This window comes from Musca autumnalis, unplaced genomic scaffold (assembly GCF_047663935.1).
Source record: "Musca autumnalis isolate F117 unplaced genomic scaffold, ASM4766393v1 scaffold_3, whole genome shotgun sequence".
In the NCBI taxonomy this organism is placed as follows: Eukaryota; Metazoa; Arthropoda; class Insecta; order Diptera; family Muscidae; genus Musca; species Musca autumnalis.
Genome location: NW_027411866.1, coordinates 245,069,899 through 245,083,059, shown reverse-complemented (window position 1 = coordinate 245,083,059; position 13,161 = coordinate 245,069,899). Strand labels below are relative to the sequence as shown.

The following is a 13,161-nucleotide window of genomic DNA, read 5'->3' as shown; positions in this document are numbered from 1 at the left end:
TAGGTTTGTAGCGATTTCTACCTTGAAATATATGACATTCCTGCTTAAACAGTGGTTTTTGTACGTCAAAAATCACCACATGTAGCGGGAAAACCACCAACTTGGCACCCCTGATTAGAATAGCGACCGCTTTCTTTGGAGTTAAAGTACAGTACACATTGTCAGTTTTGAATGACGATTTTTTGCAATTATCGATAACTGTCCAACCGTCCAGCAACCACAAAATATTTTGTGGTTGCCTGATGAATGACAAAAATGAACGACCACACTAGCAAGCACCAACAAAGCTGTCATTCAAAACTGACAATGTGTACCCAGCTTAACACAAAAAGGTTTTGCATCATTAGTACATTCCAAAGAGCAATTGCCAGGTTCATGTGATTGGTCGCACTTAACACAAGCAAAAGCTCCAACACTGGCTAAATGGTGTTTTCAATAGGCAAAACATCAATTCAGAATGGTTGAATGATTTCCATAAGAAAAATCAGTCCATGAATGAATGTTTTCTATGGGCAAAACATCAATTCAGTATGGCTGAATGGTGTTTTCTATAGGAAGAAATCAATGTTCTAAATCAGTGATCACCAGCGAGCTGCTACTGAGAGCAAATTATCGTAACTTTCAATCCAAAACACACGGTAATGTATGCTCAGTTGCTCTCAGTACGGGCTCGCTGGTGAACACTGTTCTAAATGTTAAAACAAATTTTAAATTTGATTTACAAGTTGATTTTACAAGTTTACAAGTTTTTTTTACATCTGCTGGACGTCGTCATACAAGGTTCCCGTTTTTCATCGACATTGCACCAATTCAATACAACTGTTCAACAGCTGATCAATTTTTTTTTTTTTTTTTTTTTTTTTTTTTTGCGAATTTAAAGTGGTGTTGGCCAGAGTTTTACTACATCGCCACAACAAAGCTGATCAATTTTCTTCATTCATATGTTTTTGTTGTTGTTTTTAACGCAGTAGTAATCAGAGCTGGCAAACTATATACTCAAACTATCGATATACTAGATAGTTTCGATATCTGCATTTAAACTATCGATAGCCATCGATATACATAACTGTTTTAAATTATACTCATAAATGTTTCCCACAGTGGCTGAAAACTCATCAATTTCAAATGCGGGCAAATATCTCGGAGATTTATATATATGGATATTCTGTCTGAGTTCTGATTATTGGCTGGTTCAAATATTGGCTTAACGAAACAAGTGAATGCTATTTTTTGTCTTTGCATTTTTGCAGGAACACGCTCTCACTGCTTTTAAAAAGTCAAAAATACATGGAACACATTTAAATGTACAAACTGCAGTTTCGACCCATAATATCGGTAGAAAAAAAGTGCCTTTGATAAAATAGTTGCTCTGTTCCAGAACCTGCAACAAGCTACTATTTTTTACTACGATAACATTTTTTCCTTTATGTTATCGACAAAAGTAGTAAAAATTAGTAGATTCTTGCAGTTCTGGAACAGACCAAGTGTCTGTTCCAGTACTGCAAGAATCTACTAATTTTTACTATTTTTTCCGATAACATAAAGGAAAAAATGTTATCGTAGTAAGAAATAGTAGCTTCTTGCAGGTTCTGGAACAGTGCAATAGTGTCGATAGCCCCATCGATTGTTTGCCAGCTCTACTAGTAGTAGTAGAGTAGTTGTCACGTTCTTGGTGTTGGTTTGTTTTCGTTTTTTCTTCTTTGGTTTAGGGTTTACATTTTCGAAATTAATTAACAAAAAATAGAAAACATGTTAATACCAAGAATATTGAATAGGACAACCAAAAGTTTTCTGCAAAGTGGATTAACCCAAACGAAGAAAGCACCATTTGTACCGCTTTACAAGAAATTCTATACCACAAAAGCCGAGGAAAATGATAGGGCTACAATATCAATTGGTGATGTAACCAAACCCATTAAAACACCCAAGAATCCAGAGTTGGTGCCTCAAAAATACAGTGGGTATTTGGAATATAATTTATATAATTTAATGATTTAATATATTAAACATCTCTCATTACATTTTCAGTTCAATATGCCGAAGATGGCACCATGGAACTTACCCAATCAGCCTTGCATCACTTGCGTTGGATGCTGCAAAAAGATACACTGAAACAAGACATGTTTTTGTTGGGCCAACCTGGATCTCTGCGAAGACAACTGGCTATGCAATTTTTGGAGTTAACCCAACGTGAATTGGAATACATTGCATTAAGTCGTGACACTACGGAAAGTGATTTGAAACAAAGACGAGAAATTAAAAATAAGGCTGCAATTTATTATGATCAGGTTAGTAGTAGTGTTAGTTGTGACTATCAAGATGAACTTTGCTCTCAATATCTTAATTGATTATTTTATATTCTGTGCTAGTGTGCTGTGCGTGCTGCTGTTAATGGACGTGTTTTGATTTTAGATGGTGTGGAACATGCCGAACGAAATGTATTGCCAATTTTAAATAATCTTTTGGAAAATCGTGAAATGCATTTGGAAAATGGCAAATTTTTAATGGCTCCCGAGCGTTATGATAAGCTGCTGGAGGTGGGGTTTTATTCTGAATTTTGCGGCGGAAATTTTTATTAATGCAGTTATTTTTCCTTAGACTTACTCCAAAGAGGAATTGGATTCCTGGGGTCTGTTGAGAGTTTCAGAAGATTTTCGTGTTGTTGCTTTGGGTTGTCCAACACAGAAGTATAAGGGCACTCCCTTGGATCCTCCACTTAGATCGCGTTTCCAGTCTCGCAATGTTTCACATTTTTCATTTGAGGTAAGTTAAATATTTTCATAAATGACTAACAGTTCTGCAAGGTTTTACTTTGAGGGAAAAATATAAAGTAAAAGTCATTCCCAACAACGTGGTTGTAGTAAAAGGTAATTGCATGATATTTGTGCACACCCTTCTGGAGTGGCGGAAAATACATGACTTGCCAGTGGAATTCGAAACGGACTTTTTATTATGATTTCTGAGATGGGTAGCATATTCATAGTCCGCCAAATGATTGATCCGTGAATACATGTGCAACGCACATGCCGAAAGTCGATATTTTTTCCCATTCTCCACCAGATATTTCAGTGGTATCATAAGGCGGAGCAGTTTGTCCAGATTTATAAATCTTTCTTTCATTTCAATTTCAGGAAATGTTAATAGATTTGCAATCCAAAGCTCCCAATGTTCCTGTGGAAAATTTGAAATCTTTACTATCCTTTGGTCTGGCTATACAATCGGCAGATTCGGCAGCTAACCTTCCCGACTTTCCGTTGGACAATGTTCATTTGGTGGCTAAAATGATGGTGAGTACAAGTGATCCAACATTTTCTTACATGTTTCTAAACTCCAATTTCTTCTCCATTTACAGAACTCCAATCCAAACCTCACAACCTATGATGCCCTCAATCGTCTGTATCCTTATCGTTCGGCACTGAAAAAGGAACAACAAGATCGCATTAAGAACCTACTTAAATCCTTCAAAATCGATCCAATGGCAACCAGGGCGGTGGGTGAAATCACAAACAAAACGTTGGAGAATGCCCACAACATGGTGGAATTCCAAATTGACGGTGTGCAGGTTAATGTTCCTGGTGGCAATCATGTTACTCTGACGCAAAAACAAAAAGATTTTGTTGATCTAGAACATCAACGTAACATCTTGGCCCAGATGATTCAGGCCATTGCTGTGAGTGATATTTGCCTGTTGGGACCAAAGGGTGTGGGTAAAAATACTTTGGCTCAACATCTGATGCATCGTTTGCAACAATCCTTGGAACCTATGGTTTTGTATGAAGATATGACTTCAAGAGATTTGATCCAGCAACGTATTACCACTCAGGAAGGTGATACAGTGTGGAGAGATTCTCCTTTGGTGAGGGCTGCTAAAATGGGTTCTGTGGCTTTACTGAATGGCATTAATCGTGTCCACAAGAGTACCATGACAGTGTTACAACGTCTTATCCATGATCGTGAATTGCAGTTGTGTGATGGCACCACTCTCTTGGGTGGGGAACGTTACGAATCCCTGCTGCAACAAGGTTTCACCAAACTACAATTGGCCGAAAAGGGTATCCTCAAGATACACGATAGTTTTAGAATTATTGCCTTTGCGGAGCCACCAAATCCCAATTCCCCCTCACAGAATTGGTTGACCCCCGAAATGATGAGCTTGTTTTTGTTCTTGGAAGTACGTCCTCTACAACAATCTGAGGAATATACAATTATGAAGAAATTGTATGGCAATATTGATGACAGCATCCACAAAGTCATCGACTTGTCCCACACACTGAGAGATTCCTCAGATGCTACTCTGCAAAACTTGGCGGGTACTTTATCCACAAGGCAGCTATTGAAAATTGCCCGTCGCATGTCTTCCTATCCCACAGATGTCCATGAAATTATTCAAAACACTTTCCTTACGAAATTCATGCCTGCACTACCCAGAGCTGCCTTGGAGAATGCAATGAAACAAGTTGGCATTGAACCCGAGTCCTCCAAACAAAGTGTCAAACGCAAAATAACAGTGGAGAATGGCGTCCTAAGAATTGGTGAAACTGAAATGAAATTGGAACAAGCCTCCGAAGAATCCAAAGTTCCCAGTACTTTGTTCTATGAAATGCCCCAACATGTGGCTTTGTTGGAACGTCTGTTGCAAGATTTCTTGATTGGCGATCATTTGCTGTTGGTGGGAAATCAAGGTGTCGGCAAGAATAAGTTAATTGACAAACTTCTGCAATTGATGAACAAACCTCGTGAATATCTGCAACTGCATCGTGATACTACGGTTCACAGTTTAACTGTTCAATCAACTTTGCGTGATGGCCAAGTGGTCTATGAAGACAGTCCTTTGGTAAAGGCTGTGAAATCGGGCCACATTTTGGTAATTGATGAGGCCGACAAGGCCCCCGTAAATGTCACCTGTATTTTGCGAACCCTTGTTGAAAGTGGTGAAATGATGTTATCCGATGGCCGTAAAATTGTTGCTCCTGGTGATAAGGAAGCTGCTTTAGAGGAGAATCCTACTCAAGAAATCATTGAAACCCATCCCAATTTCCGTTGTATTGTCTTGGCAAATCGTCCAGGCTTTCCCTTCTTAGGTAATGATTTCTTCGCTTCATTGGGTGATGTGTTCAGTTGCCATGCCGTTGACAACCCCACACCAGATTCGGAAATCTTTCTACTGGCTCAATATGGCCCATCAGTGCCCAAGAAAACCCTAGCCACCTTGGTTAATGCCTTTGGAGAACTGCGTCAAATGGCTGATGAGGGTCTCCTCAACTATCCCTATTCCACTCGTGAGGTTGTGAATATAGTGAAACACTTGGAAAAGTATCCCGATGAAAATATGTCCGAACTGGTGGGTAATGTCTTGGATTTCGATAAATACCAACCTGAAGCTTTGGATCAGGTTACCCAAGTGTTAGCCAAACATGGTTTACCCATTGAGGCCTATGCCCGCAATGAGTTGTTTGCCCTTAGAAAGAAAAAGGAAATGCAGTTGACGGTGAATCGCAAAAGTGGCTTAGGGGTTTCTGGGCCCAAGTATGGTAAAGTTGATCCCAAAAATGATCCCCATGTAGGTGGTAATACCTGGGCCGGTGGTAGTGGTGGCCGTGACACAGCTGGTCTGGGCGGCAAAGGTGGTCCCTTTCGTTTAGATTCTGGCCACAAGGTACATCAGCTGTCCGATGAGGAAAAGGACGACATACCCGAAGAGGTAAAAAAGGCTGCCCGTGAAATGAATCGCAAATTCTTTGAAGAAAAATTGAAAGAGATACGTATGTCAGCCCATGATCATCAATTGTATGCGCAATTTAGTGATCCCATTAGGAAGCAGGTGCAACAACTCAAGGCCATTTTGGATGCCATGCAAACCAAGAGTAAGGAGAGGCAGTGGCAAAAATATCAAACCCATGGTGAATTGGATGATACGCGACTCATCGAAGGTATCACCGGGGAAAAGAATATCTACCGACGTCGTGCTGAAGCCAACCCGTGGGCTGATCATGTCCAAGAGAAACCAAATCGTTTGAAGCTGGTGGTAGATGTATCAGGTTCCATGTATCGTTTCAATGGTTATGATGGGCGTTTGGATCGAGAATTAGAGGCTGTTGTAATGGTTATGGAGGCTTTGGAAGGCTTCGAGAAGAAGGTGGTCTATGATATTGTGGGCCACAGTGGTGAAGGTTATGAGATACCATTTGTCGTGAAGAATAATCCACCACGTACGGACAAGGAACGTTTTGAAACTATACGTATGATGCATGCCCATTCACAATTCTGCTGGTCAGGTGATAGTACTGTGAAGGCTGCTAAGGAGGCTGTGAATACTTTGTCCGAAGAGGATTATGACAACTCGATTGTTATTGTGTTGAGTGATGCTAATTTGTCGCGTTATGGCATTCAACCCAAGGATTTCGCCAAGGCTCTTATGAACGGGGAACCCAAGGTTAAGGGACATGTCATCTTTATTGGCAGTTTAGCTGAGGAGGCTGATATGTAAGTATAATAAATTATATATAATAAATTGTCTCATTTAATTATGTGGATAGGCTATCCACAGAGGATAACAGGTTTGTGGATAATGGATAAAATTATCCACCATTTGCGGGTGAAATTTTGAATAATATTATTTAATTATTGTGGATGAACTATTTACAATTGTAGATAACTTATCTACATTTTTAGATACAAGTTTGATAACATTTATTGACGTTTGTGGGCAAAATTCGGATAAAATTATCCACGTGTGTGGATAAAATTATCAACGTTTGTGGATAAAATTTGGATAAAATTATCCACGTTTGTGGATAAAATTTGGACGAAATTATCCACGTTTGTGGATAAAATTGGGATAAAATTATCCACGTTTGTGGATAAAATTTGGATAAAATTATCCACACATTGGATAAAATTATCCACGTTTATGGATGAAATTATCCACGTTTGGGAATAAAATGTTTATGGATAGAATTTGGATAAAATTATCAACGTTTGTGGATAAAATTGGGATAAAATTATCCATATTTGTGGTAAAATTTTCCATATTTGTGGATAAAATTACCCACGTTTGTGGATAAATTTTGCATTAGATTTTTTACGTTTGTGGATAAAATTTGGATAATATTATCCACGTTTGTGGACAAAAATTGTAAAGAAATAGCCCACGTTTGTGGATAAATTTGCCCCAAAATTATCCACGTTCGTAGGAAAAAGTATCTACGTTTGTGGATAAAATTATTCACGTTTGTGGATAAGATTGGGATAAAATTATTCAAGTTTGTGGATAAAGTTGGGATAAAATTATCCACTTTTGTGGATAAAATTGGGATAAAGTTATCCAGTTTTGTGGATAAAATTGCGATAAAATTATCCACGTTTGTGGATAAAATTGGGACAAAATAATCCACGTTTGTGGATAAAATTTGGATAAAGTTATCCTCGTTTGTGGATAAAATTGTCCACATTTTTGGATACAATTTTGATAACATTTATTCACGTTTGTGGATAACATTGGGTACAATTATCCACGTTTGGGAATAAAATGTGGATAAAAATTTCCACGTTTGGGCATAAAATTTACACAAAATTATCCACGTTCGTAGGCAAAATTATCCACGTTTGTGGATAAAATTGGGATAAAATATTCACGTTTGTAGATAAAATTATCCAGGTTTGTGGATAAAATTATCGAGGTTTGTGGATAAAATTATCCAGGTTTGTGGATAAAATTATCGAGGTTTGTGGATAAAATTATCCACGTTTGTGGATAAAATTGGGACAAAATTATCCACGTTTGTGGATAAAATTGGGACAAAATTATCCACGTTTGTGGATAAAATTGGGACAAAATTATCCACGTTTGTGGATAAAATTGGGATAAAATTATCCACGTTTGTAGATAAAATTGGGTTAAATTTTCCACGTTAGTGGCTACAATTATCCACGTTTGTGAATAAAATTTGAATAAAATTATTCATGCTTATGGATAAAATTATCCGCGTTTGTGAATGAAATTTGGATAAAATTATCCATGTTTGTGTATAAAATTATCCACATTTGCGGATAAAATTATCTACGCTTGTGGCAAAAATAGTCCAAGTTTTTGGATTAAATTTGGATAAATTTATGCACGATTGTGAATAAAATTGGGATAAAATTATCCACGATTATGAATAAAATTTTGATAAAAATTTAGACAGATTTTGATAAAATTATCCACGTTTGTGGATAAAATTGGGACAAAATAATCCACGTTTGTGGATAAAATTTGGATAAAGTTATCCTCGATTGTGGATAAAATTGTCCACATTTTTGGATACAATTTTGATAACATTTATTCACGTTTGTGGATAACATTGGGTACAATTATCCACGTTTGGGAATAAAATGTGGATAAAAATTTCCACGTTTGGGCATAAAATTTACACAAAATGATCCACGTTCGTAGGCAAAATTATCCACGTTTGTGGATAAAATTGGGATAAAATTATTCACGTTTGTAGATAAAATTATCCAGGTTTGTGGATAAAATTATCGAGGTTTGTGGATAAAATTATCCACGTTTGTGGATAAAATTGGGACAAAATTATCCACGTTTGTGGATAAAATTGGGACAAAATTATCCACGTTTGTGGATAAAATTGGGATAAAATTATCCACGTTTGTAGATAAAATTGGGTTAAATTTTCCACGTTAGTGGCTACAATTATCCACGTTTGTGAATAAAATTTGAATAAAATTATTCATGCTTATGGATAAAATTATCCGCGTTTGTGAATGAAATTTGGATAAAATTGTCCATGTTTGTGTATAAAATTATCCACATTTGCGGATAAAATTATCTACGCTTGTGGGAAAAATAGTCCAAGTTTTTGGATTACATTTGGATAAATTTATGCACGATTGTGAATAAAATTGGGATAAAATTATCCACGATTATGAATAAAATTTTGATAAAAATTTAGACATATTTTGATAAAATTATCCACGTTTGTGGATAAAATTGGGACAAAATAATCCACGTTTGTGGATAAAATTTGGATAAAGTTATCCTCGTTTGTGGATAAAATTGTCCACATTTTTGGATACAATTTTGATAACATTTATTCACGTTTGTGGATAACATTGGGTACAATTATCCACGTTTGGGAATAAAATGTGGGTAAAAATTTCCACGTTTGGGCATAAAATTTACACAAAATTATCCACGTTCGTAGGCAAAATTATCCACGTTTGTGGATAAAATTGGGATAAAATTATTCACTTCACATTATTCAGAAAAGACAATGAACGTTAAAGAAGATACCAATAACATTAGCATTAGTTACCGAGTTGCAATATAATACAATCGTTATGTGATACTAATTTTAAGTTGTGTTGTATTTTGAATGTGCTTCTTGACAAAAACCTTCATGTAAAATTAACTTTATTTATTACGTATCCCCCTGAAGATGTCAACAAATATTGACGAAACGTCGGGACAAATGAAATAAAAAGCAATTTTATTTGAAAAATACTTAGGTCTACAGAGCTTAAAAAATAACACAAACGATCATATTGGACCAAGAAAACCAAAACTCAAATTATTCACGTTTGTAGATAAAATTATCCAGGTTTGTGGATAAAATTATCGAGGTTTGTGGATAAAATTATCCACGTTTGTGGAAAAAATTGGGACAAAATTATCCACGTTTGTGGATAAAATTGGGACAAAATTATCCACGTTTGTGGATAAAATTGGGATAAAATTATCCACGTATGTGGATAAAATTGGGTTAAATTTTCCACGTTAGTGGCTACAATTATCCACGTTTGTGAATAAAATTGGGATAAAATTATTCATGCTTATGGATAAAATTATCCGCGTTTGTGAATGAAATTTGGATAAAATTATCCATGTTTGTGTATAAAATTATCCACATTTGCGGATAAAATTATCTACGCTTGTGGCAAAAATAGTCCAAGTTTTTGGATTAAATTTGGATAAATTTATGCACGATTGTGAATAAAATTGGGATAAAATTATCCACGATTATGAATAAAATTTTGATAAAAATTTAGACATATTTTGATAAAATTATCCACGTTTGTGGATAAAATTGGGACAAAATAATCCACGTTTGTGGATAAAATTTGGATAAAGTTATCCTCGTTTGTGGATAAAATTGTCCACATTTTTGGATACAATTTTGATAACATTTATTCACGTTTGTGGATAACATTGGGTACAATTATCCACGTTTGGGAATAAAATGTGGATAAAAATTTCCACGTTTGGGCATAAAATTTACACAAAATTATCCACGTTCGTAGGCAAAATTATCCACGTTTGTGGATAAAATTGGGATAAAATTATTCACGTTTGTAGATAAAATTATCCAGGTTTGTGGATAAAATTATCGAGGTTTGTGGATAAAATTATCCACGTGTGTGGAAAAAATTGGGACAAAATTATCCACGTTTGTGGATAAAATTGGGACAAAATTATCCACGTTTGTGGATAAAATTGGGATAAAATTATCCACGTTTGTGGATAAAATTGGGTTAAATTTTCCACGTTAGTGGCTACAATTATCCACGTTTGTGAATAAAATTGGGATAAAATTATTCATGCTTATGGATAAAATTATCCACGTTTGTGAATGAAATTTGGATAAAATTATCCATGTTTGTGTATAAAATTATCCACATTTGCGGATAAAATTATCTACGCTTGTGGCAAAAATAGTCCAAGTTTTTGGATTAAATTTGGATAAATTTATGCACGATTGTGAATAAAATTGGGATAAAATTATCCACGATTATGAATAAAATTTTGATAAAAATTTAGACATATTTTGATAAAATTATCCACGTTTGTGAAATAAATTTGAATAAAATTTTCCACGTTTGTGGATAAAATTATCTGCCTTTTGCGGTTGAAATTTTGGGTAATATGATCCACGTTTGGGAATAAAATGTGGATAAAATTTTCCACGTTTGGGCATAAAATTTGGATAAAATTATCCACATTTGTAGGCAAAATTATCCACGTTCGTGGATAAAATTATGTGGATACAATTATCCACGTTTGTGGATAAAATGTTAATAAAATTACTACGTTTGTGGATAAAATGACAGTGTTTGTTCATGAAATTTCCTCAAAATTATCCACGTTTATGGGAAAAATTTGGATAAAATTATCCTCATTTGTGGATAAAATTTGGATAAAATTATCCACGTTTGTGGATAAAATTTGGATAACATTATCCACGTTTATGGGTAAAATTATCCACGTCTGTGGATAAAATTATAAACTTTTGTAAATAAATTTTGCATTACATTTTTTACGTTTGTGGATAAAATTTGGATAATATTATCCACGTTTGTTGATAAAAATTGTAAAAAATAGCCCACGTTTGTGGATAAATTTGCCCCAAGTTGTGGATAAAATATAACTATTTGTGGATAAAAGTCTGCACGTTTGTGGATAAAATGCCTCGTATGTGAATAAAATTATCCATATTTTGTGGATCACATTATCCACATATGTGCATAAAAATTCCACATTTGTGGATAACATTTTCCACAATTGTGGATCTACAGCCGTGAATAAAATTATCCACTTTTGTGAATAAAAATGTGCTAATAAAATTATCCACGTTTGTGGATAAAAGTATCTAGATAAATTACCCCCTTATTGTGGATAAAATATCGAGAATAAGTATTATTATTGTTTTCGAATCTCAATTCAATTATGCTTCTTTTCCTCTTTCATTTCAGCATTAATTCCCAAATGCCAGCCGGCCACAGTTATGTCTGCATGGATGTCTCTACATTACCGCAAATTTTGAAACAAATTTTCACATCATCTTTATTGTGATAGAACACCACACTAAGTACCTATCAAAAATCATAGCTTTTAAGACGCAAAGAACGCAAACTAGTGAAATTAGAACAATTTTACAAAAATATTTTTGTTAAAAATATGTTAAATATGTAAAATGTTTCGTTATTTATATCTATGTTTATTATAAATTTGTGTCTATTTTTATAATTTAGAAAAACAATAATATAGTAGTCTACAGACGATGAACCAGCAATGCATTTATTTTTATTTACCTGAAATATATTCTTACACATTATGATACATACCTACAAATGTACAGAAATAAATCAGCAAAATAGCAAACATGTTTTATTTACGTTGTTGTTGTAGTAGCATGAAACATACATACGTAGAAGCATAGGTGTGATGCTGAGTTAGTAGCCGCTGGCCGAAACAAAATGGTTTCGGGTCAATCCGGTACCAAAGAACCCGCTGCCGTGGGATTGGTTTTATTTATTGTGTTCTTTTTGTTCCTTAATTTGTTTTATAATGGATTTAAAGAATTTGTTTTTAAAACTCCTAAAGATTTTGTTGTTTTCTAATAGGGAGTTTAAGGAGTTTCTTATGTACACACGTTTGCAAAATAATTTGTTTTATATGACAATAAAAATCGAAATTTTTACCACAGTATCGAACGGATATTTTACTTATTTCAAAATCATTTTTCTTTTATGTACATTTAGGAATATACTGCGCAATTTACATATTTTTTCAAAACGTTAAATAGAAAAATTCTGATACTCTTACTGGTTATTGACTATTTTTTGACATTTTCTTAAATTTTGTATATTATATAGAATATAATTTTTTGTACTATATAATTTATATAAATAACTAATTGAACTGGTGAGTCCAAGTAGCGTTGGACGAAACTAGACTTCTCTGCCTTTCCCGAAATTAAAACAAATTTTAACTGCATCCAACTTTAAAAAGCTGTTGTTTTTAAAGTTTAAAGACAAAAAATGGGATTCAGCTTACAATAATAAAAAAATAATATACAAAAATATTTAACATTTTCAAAAAAAAAAAAAAATATTTTTCATTTTCAATTTTTGAAAAATATGAATAATCGGCTCTTTATGAATTAATCAGCCCTATTCTGAACATTCCCATGGGAGCGAAATTTCCCATTCCCATGTTTTCCATTTTCTCAACGACGTGGGAACAGCAAAACATGGGAGCTGAAATTTCGAAATTAGTTACACCAATTTTTTGTTTGTAATACAAAATGCCTATTTGCATTGAATTCGCAGTTTTTGAATTAGATTAGCAAAAGTACAACTCACAACAACCGTGCATTGATTTAT

The 13,161-nt window shown here is 34.5% G+C and overlaps 1 protein-coding gene across 3 annotated transcripts; it reads left to right on the top strand.

Annotated features, from left to right (window-relative positions):
- The first annotated feature begins 845 nt into the window (after nucleotides 1-845).
- On the top strand, nucleotides 846-12,157 carry c12.2 (von Willebrand factor A domain-containing protein c12.2). 3 transcript variants are annotated; one of them, XM_073977561.1, is made up of 8 exons: nucleotides 846-943; nucleotides 1,776-1,957; nucleotides 2,029-2,288; nucleotides 2,370-2,537; nucleotides 2,599-2,763; nucleotides 3,132-3,287; nucleotides 3,353-6,483; nucleotides 11,749-12,157. In XM_073977561.1, coding segments are annotated over exons 1-8 (4,164 nt in total). In that variant the 5' UTR covers nucleotides 846-941; the 3' UTR covers nucleotides 11,849-12,157. The 3 variants fall into 3 exon arrangements, with proteins under 3 accessions (XP_073833662.1, XP_073833663.1, XP_073833661.1); XM_073977562.1 differs by lacking the exon at nucleotides 846-943 and adding an exon at nucleotides 1,597-1,678; XM_073977560.1 differs by lacking the exon at nucleotides 846-943 and having other exon boundaries at nucleotides 1,602-1,957.
- Nucleotides 12,158-13,161: the final 1,004 nt, after the last annotated feature.